This window comes from Lutra lutra, chromosome 2 (assembly GCF_902655055.1).
Source record: "Lutra lutra chromosome 2, mLutLut1.2, whole genome shotgun sequence".
Classification (NCBI taxonomy): Eukaryota; Metazoa; Chordata; class Mammalia; order Carnivora; family Mustelidae; genus Lutra; species Lutra lutra.
The window spans coordinates 120,501,691-120,523,339 of NC_062279.1; the positions used below are offsets into that span (position 1 = coordinate 120,501,691).

Sequence of the window (21,649 nt, forward strand, 5' to 3'; positions counted from 1 at the left end):
AGAATAGGAAGAAACACTTTCCACTTATTTTATGAGGCTAGCATTACTCTGATACCAAGACTAGACAAAAATATTTCAAGAAAAGAAAACTACAAGCCAGTATGACCCATCAACACAGAAAAAGTTCTCAAAAATATAGTAACAAAACAAATCCGGAAGTATTTTTAAATAATACATCACGGTAAAGTGGAATTTATCTTGAGAATGCAAGATAGATTAACATTGGAAAATCAATTTATATAATTCACCTTATCAATAGAAAAAAGAAAACTCATCTCCTTCCACAGACACAGCAAATCTACAACTATATATGGAATAATTTCCTCAAAAAACCAAAACCAAAACCAAAACCAAAAACAATGGGGACCTGGAGGACTCAGTCAGTTGGGCATGGGACTCTTGGTTTCAGCTCAGGTCATGATCTCAGGGTCAGGAGACTGAGCTCCAGTCAGACTCAGCTCAGCATCGAGTCTACTCAGATTCTCTTTCCTCTCTCCATCCCCCTCTGTCCTGCCTCCCACCAGTGCTCTCTTTCTCTAAAACAAAAACAAAACACAAAAAAACTAGCTGAGTGACAGCTACACATTGGGCAAACAAGAAAAAAAAAACCCTTGGGAATGGGTAGGAGAGGCCCGCACAGTTTCACCATAAACCACAACCCTAATGCTACAACCCATGTCTGAAAAGGAACTCACCACCCTGAGCTTCTCCCCTGGAAACAAATGGTTTGGGCCCCACAGCTGGCATTCCAACTTTTAAGCCCTGCACCTGAGAGATGAGCCCCTAAAACACCTAGCTGTGCAAGCCAACAAGGCTCGCAACCACAGGACCCACAAGGCTCTCAGGAACTGAGACCCGGTTCTTTTTTTTTTTTTTTTTAAGGATTTTATTCATTCATTTGACTGACAGAGATCCAAGTAGGCAGAGAGGAGGAAGCAGGCTCCCCGCTGAGCAGAGAGTCCAATGCGGGCTTGATCCCAGGACCCTGGGATCATGACCTGAACTGAAGGCAGAGGCTTTAACCCACTGAGCCACCCAGGCGCCCCCTGAGATGCAGTTTTTAAAGGCTCCTGCGGAGGGGCGCCTGGGTGGCTCAGTGGGTTAAAGCCTCTGCCTTCAGTTCAGGTCATGATCCCAGGGTCTTGGGATCAAGCCCCGCGTCGGGCTCTCTGCTCCGCGGGGAGCCTGCTTCCTCCCCTCTCTCTCCACCTGCCTCTCTGCCTGCTTGTGATCTCTCTCTCTCTGTCAAAAAAAAAAAAAAAAAATTAAAGGCTCCTGCGTACTCACCCACTCCGGGACCCGGCGCAGAGGCGGCCAACAGAAAATCACCCAGAGTTTCCGTGCAACCGGCCAATTTGTTTATCTTAAAGCATCAGCATGGAGGGGCAGGCATCTAATTTAACACACACCTAAGGCAATCATCTCCGAAAATGGGAGGCCTGCAGGCACCGCTTTTGTGCTCTTCCTGTGCCTCGTTCCAGGACCCCAATAACTCCCGGAAAGGCACGCGTCCACCCTCGGTAAGTCTCGATGTGTGCATCTGCCACCCAGGGTACACCGCGACATCACCTAGCTCTGGCAGCTAGCAGGGCTTCTATGTCTGGTCCCAAAGGCCTGCAAGCAACAGAGGACTTAACTGTGTTCCACCACCCCACCCCCGGGGGGCAGTAGAGAGGCAACAGGCGGGGGAGGCTCCTCTGTGAAAGAGGCCTATTAGTATACAGTCACAGCTGCAGCCTGAGGGGGCAGACTTATAACTAAACATCCATCCCAAGGGCTGACTATAATCCTCTCCAAAGCACTGGGTATTACAGAAGACTGAAGAATCACGGACCTGTACCCCTGAAACAAATAAAATATTTTATGTTAATTAATTGAGTTTACATAAAATATTTTTTAAAAATCCTCTCCAGAGACCTCAAAGGACTGGCACTGTCTTCTCATTAACCGCCCCCCCCACCGCCCCCGCTCAGGATCTCCTGTGCCCCGCCAGAGGGGACTTGTGCATAGGCTAGCGCTATATTTCATGGCTGCCACCCAGAAGACACCCTTTGATCACCTAGCTCTGGCGACCAGCAGGGCTTGTAGTGGTGGGTCGCACGGGTGTGTAACAAAGGAAGAGCTGGTGAATGGCGGGCTACCACGCCCAAGCACAGGGACAGTGGGCTGAAGCCCACCTCAGTCTTTTTGTGAAAGAGGCCTATTTGCTTCTCTAGAGCTTCAGCCTAAGGGGCGGGTTTCTGGTTTTGCAACCCCCAGGCCTACCTAGGTGCTCTCCCGAGACAGAGGCCAATGGGCACTCTTTGCACCTCCATGTGCCTTGCTCTGGTTCACTGGTGCTCCTGGCTAGAAGCTTGTGCACCCATCTGATTGTTACAGCAGCCCCCAAAGGGATACCTTTTGATCACCTGGTCTGATGGCCAGCATGGCTTACGCTCACAGGGCCTGAAGGGCTGTTATAAATGGAGAAATAGTTTCAACCAGCTACCCGCCTCAGGGCATAGCACAGAGCTAGCAGAGTGAAACACCGTGGGCTATCATTCTGTGAAAGAGGCCTATTAGCTTATCTTTATATCCAAGGCCCATGGGGTAGCTTCTAATCTCAAACAGACCCTAGAGGCTGACTACAGTTCTCTCCTACCAATCGGGCTGGCTGGTGCCATCTTCATTCCCTTCCTCTGCCCCACTCCAAGTTAACTAAACTCCAGTGTCTCTCCAAGAAAGGAGTTTGTGTAGACGTCTGGCATACCTGCTTTTATGGCGGCTGCCAGAGGACAAATTCCTTGATAGTCTGTCTCTGGAAGCCAGAAGGGCTTTGTTCACCAGTTTAATGGGACAGTACCAAACTAAGAAATAGTTCTTAACTGGCCATCACCCTAGGACTCAGTGCAAAGACAGCAAAGAGGCAAACAGAAATGTCCATCTCCCCGTCTTCCCCTGACAAAGGTATTTTTGCATACCTTAAAAGCTGCTGAGACTCTGGATCCCAATCAGCCTGAATCTAGATATTGACTGAGATCTCCCACTTTAGGCCACTAATGGGTCTTGGTGCATCTTCGACTCCTTGGAGCCACTAGGAATGAAAGTCGGCTGCTTGGACAATCACAAAGGTTTGAGAGACAGCCCATGTTCACCGTAGCATTATTTACAAATAGCCGAGACATGAGAGCAACCGAATCGTCCACCAGTGGATGAATGGATAAAGAAAATGGGACATACAACAGAATATTACTTAGCCATACAAAGGAAGGAAATCTTGTCATTTGTGACAACTTGGGTGAGACTTAAGGACATTATGCCAAGTGAAATAAGTCAGAGAAAAGATACTCTATGATCTCACATGTGAAATCCAAAAAATAACATCAACAAACCAAAGTTACAAAAAAGAGATCAGATTTGTGGTTACCAGAGGTGGGTGATGGAGAATGGAGTAATTGGATGAAAGTTGTCAAAAGGTACAAGCTTCCAGTTTTAAGATAAGTAAGTACTGGGGATGTAATATACAACATGATGACTATAGTTCACACTATAGTATAGTGTATTATTTGTATTTGAGACAGAGCCTAAGAGTTCTTATCAGGGAAAAAATAGTTTTTTAGTTTTTATTAGATGATGGGTATTAACTAAATATACTATGGTAATCATTTTGCGATATATGTAAGAATCAATTAATTATGCAGTCTAATTTAAACTTACACAGTGATATATGTCAATTATATCCTAATAAAACTGGAAAATATATATACACAATTAATTCTCTACTTGACTCTGCATCAGAATCACCTAGAAAGCTTTTTCAAACAAAAAAAAAAGTCGCATGTACACACACACATGACTTTTAAGGTTCCATTCTGATGAGTAGCCAAGGTTGTGACAAGAACATTATATTTAAAATTTTTCAAAGGGAGTAGTCCATTTATAAAAATGTCTTATTAATAGCAATCACATGCTCTTAAAAATATGCATATCCAAGGGAGTCAGTGCAAAAAGAAAAATGACCCCAATTCAAAAAGCAGTTTGAATGCAGAAAACCAAAAGGTAAACATAGAGAAACTGCTTCTTTCTAACAGATATTGCCTGCCTTTTTATCCCAAAGAACGCAGCAGATGAAACTGGAAAATCAAGTTGAAAATAGGAAAGAGAAAAGTAGCATTCTGACTTTTTAGGTTGTTTTATTTATTTCTTTTTCATTTTTAGGTTATTTTAAGATAGCTTTTCTACTAAGCACCTAGCATCGTAAGCATTGCCTTAACTGATGACCAAATAAATATGCTACAAATAAACCGGAGACCCCTTTAACGTCTCCTCATTCCACAATGCAGAGGAATACAGCTGTATTTCAAGTTTATCACCCAAAAGCCAACTATAAATTCAGTTGTTGGTTAACAGCACGGTCAATGACTGCCTTGAAAAAAGGTATCATTATTAATGGTATTATGCTTCGTGAAGTAAGTCACAGAGAAAGACAAATACCAAATGATTTCATTCATGTGTAACCTAAAAAAGAAATAATGAGCAAACAAACAAAAACAGCATCAGACGTATAAGTACTGAGAACAAAGGTCATGGTTACCAGAGGAGAGTGGGGTGGGGAGGATGGGCAAGCTAGGTGAAGGGGAGTGGGAGATACAGACCCCCGGTGATGGCATGAGAAAGTCGTAGGCATAAAATGCAGCATAAGGACTCTGGTCAATGATACTGGAACAGTGTTATATGCTGACAGCTGGTGGCACTTGTGGAGAGCACAGCACAGAGAAACTAAATCACGGGAAACTAAAAGTAACCTTGTATCAAAGTCCAATAAAAATAATTTTTAAAAATGTTTTCTGAACACACACCCACACATGATTCAGCGGGAAGGAAATGTTTATTTCTCATTAATCTTTTGAATGCAACCACCGTTAACATTTCAGGTTTAGTTTAGTAGCAAACTTGATTAATCACACTTCCAGAGCTCATCATTTTAAAGCTAAGGTTCCGATTAAGGAAATACAGTTATCAATTTAATATAAATGAAGTTTTTTTAAAAAGGCTAAAAGCAGTCAGATCTTTTAAAAGAAAATCTAAATGACCCAGACTTTAGACTTTAGTAACATTAAGTATGCTTCAGTACTACACATACAAGAGAAAGAGCTTTACTGAACATCAGCAAGAAGCACCACTATTTTTCTTCTGTGACATGTATGTTTTGGTCATTAGCATGCTAGTATGAATAAGGCAATGTGTCAGGCACTGGCATACACGAAGTGCAGTGAGATGCGAAGGAAGGTCGTGGCGGCGGGACAGGCACCACCGCACAGGATCCCCCCACAGCTGCTCCCTCAGTCGTCCTCTCCTCCACAGAGCCTCAAGAGGGCCTTCTTATAGTCCCCAGACGTATCACCCTGAAACCCAAATGTACTCCATTAACTTCCATGAGTCACAGAAGCCGCAGAAAATAAAAAATAAAAAATAAAAAAAAACTAAGAGTCTGGCAACAAGTTTTATTCGTGTGACTTTTCTCCCAAGTGGATAATCTCTGTATATGTGACTTTCACATCAGGAATGTTACACAAGGAGTTTCCTACCAACGTAACACATGTTTAACTTTCTCATTTTACCCCTTAAAAGCACAGCTCTGAGAAAATGAAGTATGTTCTTCCCTCTGGTAACGCAGAGAACAAGGAAGCTTTTACAGTGACATTCAAATCAAGCTTTCTAAACCTATAAGTTACTATCACATACTATGCGTCTGGCCATGGGAGACAATCCTGGGACTCTGTGGCTGTTGTGTTTTTGCTTCAAAGACAGAGGGCAAGATAGGCTTTACCTCTGCTTGTCTTACACAGATATGTGTGATAAATTAATGTTTCAAGTAAAGACTGAATGCGAGAACTCCCCAGTGCCCTTCAGCCCAGCCACACCACACACACAAAGTTCAAAGCTTGCTTAGCAGAGATCTGATTTGCGTATGGCCCATTTTCCCTTTTATTAAAAGAAAGAGAGGGAGGGAAAAGGAAGGACGAAAGAGAAGAAAGTCAAAAGGACTTAAGCCATATTTAAGTATAGGCCACAATCTCCCTTGCTTTTAAAAGACAAAAAATGATAGTAATACCTAAACTCTTAACTTATTTCTGATAGGACCCTGTTGGTTCTTTCCTGAACTATGAACTAATACCAGAGACAAGGTGATAACAGAGAATAAAGAAAGGCCAACGTGAAGGGAAGGAGGAACTAATAAAGACAGCTGGAACTGATACAAGAGAGAAAGAACACACACATTATCTTTGGGGTCAGGCGCTGGGTTTGATGATTCATCTGTCACCGCTTCTAAATAACGCTCCTAAGCTCACTGAGAGCCAATCTTTCGCTTGGGAGTCATCATCTGTACTTTAGGAACATAAACCAAGCTTTGTAAGTCCCGGCTCTAATCACGCCACTAAAATTTGAAACTTTACATAACAAGTGGGTTCTCCCATCTGTGTTTTACATGCTATTATCTGGTGTGCTCTGGATTTCTGACCATAATTTAAAGAAAGGTTCCACTACCTTAATCATGGAATAAAGAGAGGTGGAGAAATTCTTCCTGAACTCCTTCCTAATGTTATACAAATCAATCTCACTCCTGGACACCACGACTCTGATGAGGGTATGATCATCGGTCCCCGCTCCCTGTAAGAAAGAAGAAAAGGGAGGCACGTTGTTTCTCGATGTCAAACACAGCATCAAACTCCCCTGAGTTAGGATGAATCCATAAAGAAGAACAATTTGGTAGAACTGAACTGCATGTTTTAAGGAAAATTTAAAAACCCCAAAGCTATCATTTAAATCCAAATAATACACAGAGGAAAGATAGCTAGAAAGATAAATTAATTAGACAGAAGATTCAAGGTATGTACTTGCCTTCATGGCATAGTAGAGGGTTTCGGCAAGGTAGGCAGGTACACTTCGAATAGATTTCACTAAGGAAATAAATAATACGATGGTCAGACGCTGTACTGACAGGAAAAGAATTAGTGATTAAAAATAAAACCTTGCTTCTTGCTTATTGCTCTACTTATTTACAAGCATTAAAAACAACCTCAGCTAAAAAAAAAACTGCTCGTTGGCAGGCAGATCTGATCTCCTCATTCACCAAGTATTTCTTTAGAAACCAGGCTGGAATTTCCTGAAGGTTCCGAGTTCTGCAGAGAGAGCCGTGTAGGACGGGCGTGTGAGGTCTTCAACGCCCCTCTGTTCTGAGCACCTCTCTGCGATCACAGTTCGGCAGCCCGGGCTGTTACACCACAACCTTCTTCACCTTCAGGAAACCATACAAACGTCCTGGAAGTTTTCGATCCACACACTCAAGCAAATAGCACAAAGTACCCACTCCATCTAATCTGTGACAAATCTTGGGCTATCTTTCCGTAATCTTACCCCAGGCAGTCTCTCCAGACGCTTATAATCCATGATTCGCATGGAGCAGCATAAGATTTACCCAATTCAGCAGAGACACCCAGATAAACTGGTAACAGAAAAAAAAGTATCTTCCCTAAACATGAATGTATCTACTCTGTGTTAGGGCTGCTCAGACCTCAGTCAGCTCAGCTTTAGAAACTATCAATAGAAAAGTTCCTTCATATACAGAAATAACAATCCATGATTGAGGGGGTGGAGTTATCCTCTCTCTTCCAGTGCCTAAACAAAACTCAAACAGGAACTAAACATGCCATTATTTTAAGTGTTTTCTAAGGAAGGAGTTGTCTGAAAGTTTCCTATTAAAATTCATTAACTGTGGAAGTCAAATCAAAGGCTACTATTAGTGCCGGTTCATGGACCCCTTTAGCTTATTCTCCAGAAGACAGCACAAAAACTCTTGCTCAATGCCAAATACTCCGAAGAAACAGCAGACAGAGGTTCACTCCAAACCCATATGAAAACTAGGGTCCCTGGGAACTCACAGACTAGATTCTCACTCACTGTACTTGGATAGCATGTAACACTACCATAAACTGCATGAACTCGGTTCTCCAATTTTTCCAGATCATTCTATTTAACTAAAATAAATTTCCAAAGTAATCTGAAAACCACCATCGTCGTATCTTCCATCGTACAAAAGATACTTTTCTACCTCAGATGCCAATTTCTCAGTCTGCCTCAAAGCTGTGAGGACAATATTCAAAAGGATACTAAAATTCTACCCAGTATCAGAAATAGTATTTATAAGCCCCTGAGATATTGCCCACACTTCAGATTCATAATGTGTTTTTAATACAGCTTCAAAATGATTTTTATAAACAGTTGTTTTCATATTTCCATAGGATTAGATGAACTAACCAGATAATCACATATTTCCAACATTAGAACAGACTTTGAGTTGGAAATGTGGGAGTGTGCTTCACTCAAGTATCATAATAAGCTCTTCATAAAGCAAGAAGTGGTTATTTTCAGATACAGCTTCAACTGAATAAAATACTTGAGCTCTTAACAACATAAATATTAGATTCATTGTAAAACTACCTACCAACAGCAAGGAGTAGTTGTTCCAAATTACCAGAAGTCTCTCGGTCAATGGTTTCCTCAATCTGAAATCCTGATATAGTCATGTATTTATCAAACACTATAAAAAAGGAAAATGATTTCTGAGTCATGTAAGGATCATTCTGTACAGAAAGAAGATACTTACTCTAACCAGGTCTTGTCCCATGGAACACAAATCTCCCCTCTGTCCTTGCTGACAGAACCCTGACTTTGTGGCAGAGCAGCAATATACCAGGCTCTAAACAATGGATTATAAATGTTCTTTGTTCACTGAGTTCCCAGCCTCTACTTACTAGTTATAACCAATGAGACCCAAAGGTAAATCTGCTGCAGAGGATTCTGAGAAATCTTTCCTTAGTAATAGTGATAAACAGATAGGATTAGTTTATCCCTTTCTTTTCTTCTTGCTGTTAATGTTGATAAATTTGGAGTTACAGTAGCCATCCTACGACAATGAGGTACAGAGCACAAAAAAGAAAACCCCGAAACACCAAGGGCAGTGGCGCAGAGAAACAGAAAAAGCCCACTCAGGTCCTGCTGAATCAGCCAAGGAATCCTTCCTACAGGAAAGCCAGTTTTTAAAGCCCCGATTAGTATAGGGTTTCCTGTCACTTGAACTCATTCCCACCGATACCACAAGAACCCAAAAATGAGATCGTGGGTGCCACTATTTAGGAAGAAATGCTTGAAGTGAGCCGTAGCTAAGTGATTAGTGACTATGAGAGTCACGATCTAGAGGCCCAGCTTCCTCATCACACTGACAGTAAAGGGGGGAAACTAAGGATCTCTAGTTCTGTAAAAACTGCAATAGCAGTGAAGAGAACTTTGAGATTTTTTCAAGGTTACCAATAGGAAGAAATATAAAACCTGACTCACTCAGCTAAGTGCCTGTTATAAAGCACATATTTTGGCATACTGGCTCCTGCATTTTCAAAATTAACCAAAGTACCTGTACCACGCACATTCCTGTCACTCACCCCTTCTCAAATGAGATACACTTCGTGTCCCAAAGATGGTGATAAACTTTTCTTCATCTGTCCCCCATTTCAATTCTCCAGCCTGAAACAAAGCCTGTGAAGATTTCAACCTCGATTAGGAAACCGTTTCTCCACCTCATTTCCAGGTTCTGAGGTAGGCTGGTGTGCCACTCCCCGTACATAAGATTCATCACCTTATACTTTTCAATCCTCATGTTTCCTGAACGCAGTGAGGTGAGTTTGGAGCTACTCTGGAGCTCACCACAGAACTGTGCACAGAAGATTAACGAGTCAAAGTGATAAATCACAGCAATGGGGCAAGATTAAATGTTACCAAAATGTCTCCTATACTTCTAGGCTTTTGGGGTAATGGTGTGGTTGGTGGAAACTTCGGATGACCTCACTGTTGACACATCCGCTTACAGACTGGAAAAGAATGTAACTAGGAGCTAAACTGTTTTCTGTTTTGTTTACTCGGTAGCTGTTCAGCAACACATGACAAAAAATAAACTCCGCATTTTCTCTTTTTAACTGCAGTTAAACCAAAACTAGCTACAAAGAGTTTTCACATTTCTAAAAGATCACAACGAATTTTTAAAAGGTTGTGTGTACAGCACAATGCCTGGCACACAGTAGGCAACTAATATATACTTGTTGAATAGATTGAGTGTCCACATTCCCTTTTTTTACATGGAAAATACATGCTTTTTTGTGTTCATATATTGCTGAAAAAATAAAATTATATACAAACACTATCATTAAACCTGACTCCACTTACTGAAATGTGGATAATTTATTAAAACCCAACAAATCAACCTTTAAGGATTTTATTTATTTATTTGACAGACAGAGATCACAAGTAGACAGAGAGGCAGGCAGGGAGAGAGGGGGAAGCAGGCTCCTTGCTGAGCAGAGAGCCCGATGCGGGGCTCAATCTCAGGACCCTGAGATCATAACCTGAGCCAAAGGCAGAGGCTTTAACCCACTTAGCCACCCAGGTGCCCCCATATCAACCTTTAAAATGTCTACACTACCCTTTTGTTCATTTCCAGGCAAATACACCTATTAAACCAAGACAAACGCAATTTGCTGAGCCTGCTACTTGGAGGTGCTTTTACGATCACAAGCAGCAAACCAAGTAAGGACAGAAGGTGATGTGATCATAACACGTGTCTGGATGTAGAAATTTTGATCATAGTGTGTTTGAGAATGTAGATTTTGGTGATGTATATCTATTTTTTGTTGTATTCCCAGGGCATTTTGAAAACGTGTCACATCTTTATACTCAGTTTTAAAATTAATTTAATGATAAAAATATTATCAATCCTGGTCATGGGAGCATGTTCTTCAAAACTGAAAAGAGCTCCTATGAAAGGCATGTAAGTATCTCAACTTTAGAACTACATTATGGTATTAAAGACCTGTCTTAAAATAACTTTTTAAATCTAATAACAAGAATAACACATGTTCACTGAGGAATTTTGTACAAGAGATAAAACACAAATAAGAAAAAATTACCATGAATGTCAATATTCTGAAGATACTGGTTACCACCTCCAATATGTTCTCTACACATAGGTAAGACATACACACTCATTAACACCCAAAAAAGAGGGTGCACTCCCTACTATACTGCAAGCATTGCTGAATCACTCCTTTCTTAACAACTACTCCATATTTCTTGAAATCGTCTCTAGTAGGTATAGCAGTTAAGCCTGTTAGATGGAATAATTTGTGAAATGGCTATTTTAAACTATACACTCTTTATTTTCTTGAAAGAATTATGTTTGAGATCAAGATCTATTCTGAATCTATTAAGTAAATCATATGCAGTAGTAATGATAATCTTCATGTGGAACAATATTTGAAAGTTTTATTTCATCTTGTTTTAATGTAAGAGTGCTTTCTTCTCAATGAGGGTGCTGACTATCCCCAGAGCAGGTCCGGATGACAGACCCTCATACCTCCTCACCCTCCCCACTTCCCTCGCAGGGGGCTGTATATCGTTGGATAACCTCCAGTTCAGTGCAAAGGACAGAGGTTTTGAAGTCAAAAAGATCCGAGCCTCATCTTTATCTGTGAAATCTTAAATGAGTTACTTAATCTCTTGAGGCTCAGCATCTTCACCTAGAGTGAAGGAATAATATTTAATAATTAATACTTAATAATACCTAGAGTAGGAATAATATTTCTACAGAGTTATTACTGGAGATGATGTAACTTATATAATGAATGCATCAAACAATGTCAGGAAATCAATAGCTAGTACTCAGTAAACATTGATTGCCTTCTCCTTCCCTTTTGCCCCACCTTCCCCTTTAAGTTCAGGTTGCTCTCCAAGATCAGGAAACGAGGATTTGGAGGAGGAGGTGGAGGAGGGAAAATCAGTTTCTCACCTTAAAAATATAAGAAAGTAAGAAAAAATAAACTATAAATAAATAAATAAAGATAAAAATGTAAGAAAGTAAAGTAGGTTATCTATAAAATGTTAAATTCCCAGGTAAATGACTCACTGTGGCTTATCAAATCCCTGAAATAAAAGGAATCCTCTTATGCCAGGTATCAGTAGAGAAAAAATTTCAAAACTTACGAAAGAACCCTTTGTTTGTCTCAGCTTACTCTCAATTAAGAAATCTGAAATTCCCCTTAGTGATAACAGTCCAGCTGCCCTTGGTACAAGAAAGAAATGGATGTATACCTTTTCATAATACCAAAAGGATAATTATTTTTATCCAGCTGAATTTATTCATAATAGTACTTTTTTTCCCAAAGATTTATCTATTTATTTGAGAGAGAGATTGTACGTACTTGCACAGGTGAGCGTGAGAACAGAGGGAATGGGCAGGCATAGAGGGAGAAGGAGAGAAGCAGACTCCCCACTGAGCACGGAGCCCCAGGCCCTGAGGCCACCCATCTCAAGACCATGAGATCAAGACCTAAGTAGAAATCAAGAGTTGGACCCCCAGCTGACTAAGCCACCCAGGGGCCCCAATAATACATTTTAAAGAATCCAAGACTAATAGCCAGCATAGCATATTCTAGGTTGTTCCTGCTCAAGGAAAGGGTAAGGAAAACCTCACTTCTATTCAAGGGATATTTTAAAGTAACTTCATAAAACAGTTTTCAGATGTATAAACTTTCCCCTTCACAGTCCTGAACGGTCATATCCTCTGCACAACAGGTAAGTGACACCTGTACATCACTGGTACTCCAAGTGTGGTCCCCAGATGCCAGCGGCAACACCTGAGAGCTTGTTAGAAATGCAGATTCCCTGGTCCACCCAGACCTACTGAGTCAGAACCTGCAGTTTAATGAGATCCCCAGGTGATTCACACAGACTTGAGAAGCAATGCTCTACACTGAGTGCTCTGAGGACAGAAATCAATGAGAATGAGGTAAAAAACGCACGGTTTGCACTCCCTAGCCTCACACTGCAGCCATGCTCTCATTGTGCTGGGAAATCGTCTCACTGACTACTAATGCAGACCTCCCTGCAGTCATCTGAGACTACTAATGTTGGCTTCTTCCACCATGACCACCAAAAAGTATCTAGAACTCCCACTCTTAAGAGTTCAGAGTGTGAAAAAAAAAAAAAAAAGAGTTCAGAGTGTGAGAATCACAGTTTCCAGCAAAGCCCACGAGTAATTAATGCTTGGAAAGCAATAAGGTTGTCTCCAATAGGTGAGAGTATAGTTTTGAAGAGCTGATCTACCACTTTCTCCTCAAGGAGGTAAATTTCTTCCTCCAAGAAGGCAGAGTTGGTCTGGATTTGTACTTCCAATTTATATTTAATAAACATTTTATATGGTATAGGCAATGGGCAAGAGGAACGAACAGGCAACAGACTGCTGTCTAACTGAAAGAGAAAGGGCTTTGGGGTTAGACGGCCCAGGTAATCCCAGCTCCACTACCAGTCAGTGGGGGCCATGGGCTTGATTCTCAAATCCCTGAGCCTCCGTTGCTTTATCTATAAAAGAGAAATCATCCCCTGTTCTTCAGAGTTATACACTAATCCACTCACCAGTTAGATACTGAGAGCCTAGTACATGCTAGATCCAGAGGCTACAAACTGGACAGACAGCTCGGAGTGCGCTGGGCAGGCCATCAGGTAAACAGACAGCTTCGGTATATGGCAGCTGGACTGCAGTCACGCAGGGACACCTGAAAAGTAACCTACCCGAGGACTGACTCCTGAAGCAGTCAGGTGAATGGGTGGAGGAAGGGGCAGGTGGAGAGAGAGCAAGAGAGGCTAGAGGCCTAAGAAAGCAAGGGACAGGTAACCAAGGGGCTTAAAAATCACATTTAGGGGCTTGAACTTTATTATGAGATAATGGGATCCACCGAAGTTTTAAGGTTGTATATAGGGACATGACACAAGAGGTTTGAATTTTATGGAGGATGGTGAGAGAAGCATCAAATATGGCATAGAAAGTCCTCAGTGTATGTGCGTTTGCCTCCGTTCTGTCTCCAGTTAGGTACAGAGATGACGGCATTCTGCAACCAGGATAAAAGCAACCCACCCAAAAGAATAATAATGCTCTCTCTTTCCTATTAACAAATTCAGATTACACAGCCAATGGTTGTTTCCTAGAGAACAGTCAGCTGGAGGAGTGAATATGGCTCTTCCTTTTCCAGTGGTGTATGACTAACTATCAGACTTATATATTACTTGGGGCGCCTGGCTGGCTCAGTTGGTTAAGAGACTGCCTTCGGCTCAGGTCGTGATCCCACAGTCCTAGAATCAAGTCCTACCTCTGGCTCCCTGCTCCGTGGGAGCCTGCTTCTCCCTCTACCTCGGCCGATCTCTCTCTCTGTCTCTCATGAATAAATAAATAAAATCTTTTATTTTAATTATTAAAAAAAGAAAAAAGAACTGTATATTACTTGAAACATGTGACCAGAGAGACAGGACTTTGGTATGTGATTTTATGAATGCAAATAATTCTTTTATTACCAATTTCCAGTTTTCAAGTCTCATGTTTCAAATTTCCTAATATTTATTTCCCACATTTGACTATATATGTTTTTACGGGTTTTAAACATATTTTAATTCCAGTATAGTTAACAGTGTTGTATTAATTTCAGGTGTATAATATAGTGATTCAACAGTTCTATACATTACTCAGGGCTCATCATGAGAAGTGTACTCTTGAACCCCTTCACCTATCTTACCCACCCCTCCACCTGCCCCCCGCACCCCCGCCCACCTCCCCTCTGGTAACCAGCAGTTTGTTCTCTATAGTTAACATTTGATTACTTATTAACCATAGTGACACTATACTGTACCTAAGCCACTTAGGTACAGAATTCCATTTGGAGTCACTAAAAAGCAGCTGATAAGAGAACAATCTTATAGAATTCTATCAAAAAAAAGGTGGGGGGCGCCTGGGTGGCTCAGTGGGTTAAAGCCTCTGCCTTCAGCTCAGGTCATGATCCCAGGGTGCTGGGATCGAGCCCCGAATCGGGCTCTCTGCTCAGCGGGGAGCCTGCTTCCACCTCTCTCTCTATCTGCCTACCTCTCTGCCTACTTGTGATCTCTGCCTGTCAAATAAATAAATAAAATCTTAAAAAAAAAAAAAAAAGTGGAAGAATTCCCAAATACTACAATAACTTTTATAATCTACTACCTATTAAAACACCATTTACCACTAAAATACCTTATATCCTTTCTTCTTTATCCTCTCCTGCCAAGACACCTACTGCCTCACTGGCAGTGGAATCAATAATACCTATGTTTTTCGGTAAAATTATCTATTTTGTGAACTTCCATAATCACAAAAAAAATATATCTAGGTAAAATTCACTATTTAGATGTAACTCATTTTATTTCATTTCCCTTTTGGGACAAAATATTTATCTGGCCAGATCAAAATGAGAAAAATATATTTACATGAGTCTTGTGATTTGTAAAGGGCCCTTAAGTAAGATTATTTGTAGATGCTATCACAATACAGATTATGATTTCCCATTAGCGTGGATTTTTTCTCATTCATATGTCATCGTAAAGTCCCACATATCCCATCTCACCTGAGCATCTTGTTCAACCTGTGCTTCATCAATTCCAGCATCAGGGTCTCTATTCGCCTATGAGAGACAACGTCACATCAATGAATTACATGAGCATTTTTTTTTTCAATTTACTTGAGAGACAGAGATCACAAGTAGGCAGAGAGGCAGACAGATAGAGAGAGAGGTGGAAGCAGGGTCCCTGCAGAGCAGAGAGCCTGATGCGGGGCTCGATCCCAGGACACTGGGACCATGACCTGAGCCGAAGACAGAGGCTTTAACCCACTGAGCCACCCAGGTGCCCCTACATGAGCATTTTTATTCAAAAGGAAAACTGGTTCCACCTAATGGCTGTGCACATCAGGCTCTTTCTCTTATTCCTAAGAGAAAGATTTTTTAGACAGCAATTCTACAATATTTCACATCATCATACAGCACTGTTCAAAACCAATCTGACCCTCTTAATTTTAAATCCTATGAATGAAAGAGAATAGTGATATCTAAAATAAAAAACAAACAAACAAACCAACAAATCCCAAAAGTTAGCTAGCTATTAAGAGTTCAGGTCAGATATTCTGAAACACAAACCAACACAGGCAACATGCAACCACAATCAAGCAAGTATGAGAAATGATTAAAGAATTTTAAATGACCTTACTTAACTAGATTCAGACCACTCCAGCTTCAGATTTTTTAAATCAAACTCTAAACAGTCTACACCCAATACCTGAAGGAGAACCACCAACATCCTCTGGTAGTACCCTGACGTGTCCCCCACCACGTCGTCTTCCAGGCTTGAGCCATATTCTGCAACAGAATAATTTCATACTTATTTTTAGCTTCTTTCAACTAAAAAAAGATATCCCGCCCCATTAATCAAATGGAAGAGATGTAAAGGAAGGAATATTTGATTAGTATAAATGTTCTCTACTTCGTCTCTGAGGGCGCTAAAGACTAAAGGCAAATGCTTATATGAGTGGCTGGTAGAAAACAAATTAAAGTCTCCAAAAAGCACTCAATTCCAGCCTAAATCCAGACCAAGCCATTTAGAAAAGCTCTCAACCAATGCAGTTATTACTCTGGAGACGTGTGATGGTACAGGAAGACCTCTAACATATAATTGATCATAATTCTAAACTCTATAATGCTGTCTTTCAAATGTTTTACATGATTAGTTTCTGTCCTCTTCTGTCCTCTAAAATTCTGAGTTTTTCTTTCTTTAGGCATAGTTATTCTTTCCTCTAATATTTTTTTTTCCCTCTGCAGCAAATAAAGTTAACTCTGAGAGAGAGCAGTGAGTTTTAGAATATGCCCCTTCCCACCTCTATTTCCAGTTATTCCACATGAGGCCACAGCAAAGGGGAGAACTGGTATCTACAAAGGTCTACAAGCCTCTTCACTAAGTCTCAAAGAGCTGCTACTGAAGGCAGCTCTAAGACATTTAAATATTTAATCATTATTTGAAAGCAGACAAACTTTAAAAGCCTGACATTTCTGTTTTAAAAGGTCTAGAAGAGCTCCATCTTGATTTCAACCAGTTCCCCAAATCCCAAATGTTGAAGGAATTGTCTATCCCTTTGTGTACTACAAAACCTGTATCTGATTAACGATCAAATCCCTTCAAATCAAATAGTTCTGCTCCCTCTCATCTATCCCTGTCACACCTCCCACCACTGGCCCACCTAGGCTGGGACAAAACTGCCTAGCTTACCTCCCCACACTATAGCTTACTAATCAGCCACCTGATTCAATTTCCTTCCTCCTTCATTGTCCCTTGAATACTCCACCACCCATTCGGGAGCTTACACCACCTCTGGGTGTAAGCTCTCACCCAGTCACGTAAAACCATGGACAACGTAGCCTGCATTGACTCGTTTATCTCCACACCAGACATGCATGTAGCCCCCTGACATCTAGCTTCTTTCCACTACTTCCATACACTGTTCTCACTCCAATCCCCTGCCATTGCAGAGAGGGACACACACGCCAAAAATGTTTTTGTCTTTTTTTTTTGTCTTGAAACCTTGTCTCACGGCACCACAGAGCCTGTCCTAACATCAAAAGCCTTGATGACCTCTCTGCTCTAAATGAATTCTTACATTAAACATTTCTTGGTATTTGACTTTAGTTTGGATTTTACTACCCTTTAACAGCTGCAGTCAGTTTCTAAATCCCGTCACCCCAGAGACACTGTAAACTCCTTGAGGAAGGAGCTATGGTATGGGCACCTTTTGTGTCATTCGTGACAGCTTGGGCACCACCAGACACAGCTAGTGCGTAGTATGCGACAGCACCCCGTCTGTCACCCTGCAAACAAAGGCTCCCTCACACATGTCAACATCCTCGGAGAGGTCTCGGAACGTTACATCAACTAACTCAAAGGTGATCTTCTGCAGTTAAGTTACAGGTATCCCCTCTGCCTTGCTGGTGGGGACCTATCCAACTATAAAAAGAGAAGCAGGAGAGAAAGAGTCATCACTTCAGAAAGTTAATTATTTAAATTCCACACTGTTCTGACTTGCTGAGTTACAAGGTCATTTCCAAGATGAATACAGTAATACCAAGACAGGGACCCATTTTCCTAGCTGAAGGCACTCAGCCTGTTGGTCTGAGGACTGAGCGGACAATCTCAATGGTCCGCTCCTCCTCAGTCAGATGGGGGAAAGAGTCTGGTACAGCAAATGTGATGAGGAAAGAACACTCTATCTTGACTTTTTATTTCATTTTCTTGGCTCCATTCACAGAATATACTTCAGACTGAAATAATAGATTTCTTTTTTTTTTTTTAAGATTTTATTTATTTATTTATTTGACAGGCAGAGATCACAAGTAGGCAGAGAAGCAGGCAGAGAGAGAGAGAGAGAGAGAAGCAGGCTCCCTGCTGAGCAGAGAGCCCGATGCGGGGCTCAATCCCAGGAACCCTGGGATCATGACCTGAGCTGAAGGCAGAGGCTTTAACCCACTGAGCCACCCAGGCACCCCTGAAATAATAGATTTCTTTTCACACAAAAAAGTAAGGCACACCAAAGAGAAAAATTAAACTGCAAAGTGTTCAATCAAGTACTACCATTAACTAAAACGAACACGTTTTCTCAAACATTTTCAAATCTGGTTTGGACACGGTGTCCTTTCCCAAATTCCAAAAGGGCCTTTTAGATAACTCTTAACTTCTACCAACAGAAACTGATTTTTTTTTTTTTTTCTGGAAGAAAAACCACCTACATCTTGAAGTTCATGTAAAATAAAAATAACCCGTATGTCTCTCCACCAGTTGCAAATTCTATGTTAAAGTAAACTCCCATCTTCATCAGAAGCTCCCCTTAAGGACCAAAATAGGTACAGGTCTGGTAAAAAGCAGTCTTTTCGTTACTGAAGGAGAAACAAGCTTATTACACATAAACGTTGCTTATTCATTCATTTGCTCCTTCGTTCATTTAGCAATCTCAAACGGCCTGCCTCATAACTATGAACTGCACTCACTTTACAAAAGTAAAAAAGTGACAGTGAAGATGAAGGGGAAATGTAATTCCAAACATTTACCTTCTTCATACACTTGTTTTATGGCTCTCAGCTCTTCAGGTGTCCTTGAAGCAATAATTTCTGTCAGTACTTTTTCATCTGTCCCAGCTCCCTGTTTGGAAATTTGTTTTTAATGAGAACATATGTCAATAAGATTAAAGAGTTATTTTCCTAGAATTACCCAAATTGCCTAGTTATATAAATATAATATATAAATTATCCAAGTTAATATTCACTTCTTTGTTTACAAGTTGTATTAGTTACAGAAATAAAAAATTTCCAATTAATTTGCTCTCCAAAGATAATTTTATCCCTTTTTGTTTAATGAAAAATATTTATTACATGTACGTGATATATGACACATAATAGATCATGTAAATTTTTAATTTTATCAGTTTCATTCTAAATAGTTTAAAAGTAAAACATGTTAATGAAACATGAAATTAAAAAGACTGAAAGAGTAAAAATGAAAACTACAGAAATTTACAGAGAAGCACTGATACTTAAACAATTGTATCTCAAAGCATAAAGCCCCAGCCCTCAAATTAAGTCTTCCATGGAATTTCCAGTTCTGTGCCAAAGTAAACAATAAATGTAGCATTGCTTAGTTATTAGGACCTGGATCAGTATAGAGGAACTGAAACATGCCTGCTGGATTTTTGGAAAGTACAGCTGACCTTTGAACAATGTGGAAGTTAGGGGCAATGACTACCTTCCAAGTCGAAAATCTGTATATAATTTTGGACTCTCCAAAAACTTAACTACTAAGAACCTACTACTGTTCATCAGAAGCCTTACTGATAACATAAACAGCTGAAACATATATTGTATAAGTTATATGTATTACATACTGTATCCTTAAAATAAAGTAAGATAGAGAAAAGAAATGTTATTCAAAAAATCATAAGGAAGAGAAAATATAGTAACCATACTGTGCTGTAAAACATCAGTATATGCACAGTTCAAACACACGTCGTTCAAAGGTTAGCTGTAATTTTAGTTGGTTTTCTTTTTTCTGATGATAAAAGTCTATCTACACTGCTAAATTAGAAGCTACAAGCAAGGACAGAGATGAACTTAATTCTTAAAAATGGCATATTTAAGCCTTACTCTCTTTATATCTGTTTCTTTTTCAAAAATCACTGAAAAACCTATGTTTATGCACTGGCAGATTTTAAATTACTACTGACATTTCAGAAGTACTCCACAAAAAGCCCCTTTTCAACAAGCTGAGGTTTTGCTTATTCCAAAAGCAGCACTATAAGAAAATGAAGAGAATAAGCACAGAAAAACTCCTCACTTGATAAGCTCTCTTCTCTTTTCACTCCATAAGTAAGAATCCCTGTTATATTATCTCCTTGTTGTTGAATCTCATTTTGCCCATTCAAAATCTACCACTGATTGTACTACTTCCTGTCCCATAAGTCTAAACAAATGCTTCAATGTAGTCATATTTATACAATATTCCAAACACCAGTCAAGGGAATATATATTTAGTTATTTGTTACAATGAAATTACAATAAGACTATCAGCTACCAGTGGGTTAAAGCCTCTGCCTTCGGCTCGGTCATGATCCCGGGGTCCTGGGATCGAGCCCCGCATCAGGCTCTCTGCTCAGTAGGGAGCCTGCTTCCCTTCCTCTCTCTCTGCCTGCCTCTCTGCCTACTTGTATTCTGTCAAATAAATAAAATGTTAAAAAAAAAAAAAGACTATCAGCTACTATTTTAGTATTATATATACATTTTAGTATTTAGAAGTACAGGAAAGACAGAAAGGGTATTAGAAAATCCTTCCTGTCTGAAAATTCTCTCTGTAGAGTTTTTTTTTTTTTTCTTCCTAAAATGAACAATATTATTGTGTCATAATTGGGCAACTTTCTATTTTAAAAGATAAAATACTTAACCTGTAACATTTTTTAAACACATCTCAAAAATCAGAAAATAGGCATGAAGATAAAACATAAAGAGCTACAAAAAAATATTAAAATTTTAAACAGCCACTATTACTGACTTAACTATACAAAAAGATTAATTATATCACACACTTGTCATTTTCTTCCTCCTTTCCTTCTTATTGCCTCCTACACAATTTTGTCCTCAAGAAACCCTCACAGAAATAACTCAAAAAATTTTAAGTATAATTACCAACACAAAATAATAGTTTTCATGACAAGAATGCTCCTTTCACTAATTCTTTTACCTTCAGAGCATGCTTCAGTTCATAGGCATCATAAAGCCGAGAAGGTTTCATCAGAGCCACGATTAATTTTTCAAATTTTCCAGTCAGTTCTGATTTCAGGTCATCCAGAAGGTCCTAAATTACAGAAAACACAAATTTGTTAACCAAGCAGTAATTTCAAGGGGAGTCTTCTTAAATATAAAGCATAGCCCTTTGCACAAATGAATTATTTATGTTGCCATCTCCAAGTAGAAAAAAGACATGTGGGTTAAACAAAAACCCAGGTTTGAATAATGTACTTTTGACAGCTGACCTGAAGCTTCAGCTAAAACAAAGACACTTATGGGTCAAGGTATTCGTTTTTAAGAAACATTTTTCTGAACTTCAACAGTTAAAAAATGAACAAAAGTCAGTTAAAGATAGTTTTAAAAACACCGTTCTGAGAAACATGTATCTTTAAAAAACA

At 40.0% G+C, this 21,649-nt stretch overlaps 1 protein-coding gene across 1 annotated transcript in view; it reads right to left on the reverse strand.

Moving 5' to 3' along the window:
• Positions 1–4,848: 4,848 nt before the first annotated feature.
• The window catches only part of ANXA5 (annexin A5), a 30,305-nt gene continuing 13,504 nt past the window's right edge, over positions 4,849–21,649 (reverse strand). The window contains exons 5-13 of the mRNA XM_047718346.1: positions 21,205–21,318; positions 19,026–19,116; positions 16,213–16,292; positions 15,507–15,563; positions 9,480–9,573; positions 8,486–8,581; positions 6,883–6,941; positions 6,529–6,651; positions 4,849–5,384 (exon numbers count right to left, since the gene is read on the reverse strand). Coding sequence (XP_047574302.1) covers positions 5,322–5,384; positions 6,529–6,651; positions 6,883–6,941; positions 8,486–8,581; positions 9,480–9,573; positions 15,507–15,563; positions 16,213–16,292; positions 19,026–19,116; positions 21,205–21,318 — 777 coding nt within the window. The 3' untranslated portion in view covers positions 4,849–5,321. The remainder of the gene's footprint in view (positions 5,385–6,528; positions 6,652–6,882; positions 6,942–8,485; positions 8,582–9,479; positions 9,574–15,506; positions 15,564–16,212; positions 16,293–19,025; positions 19,117–21,204; positions 21,319–21,649) is intronic.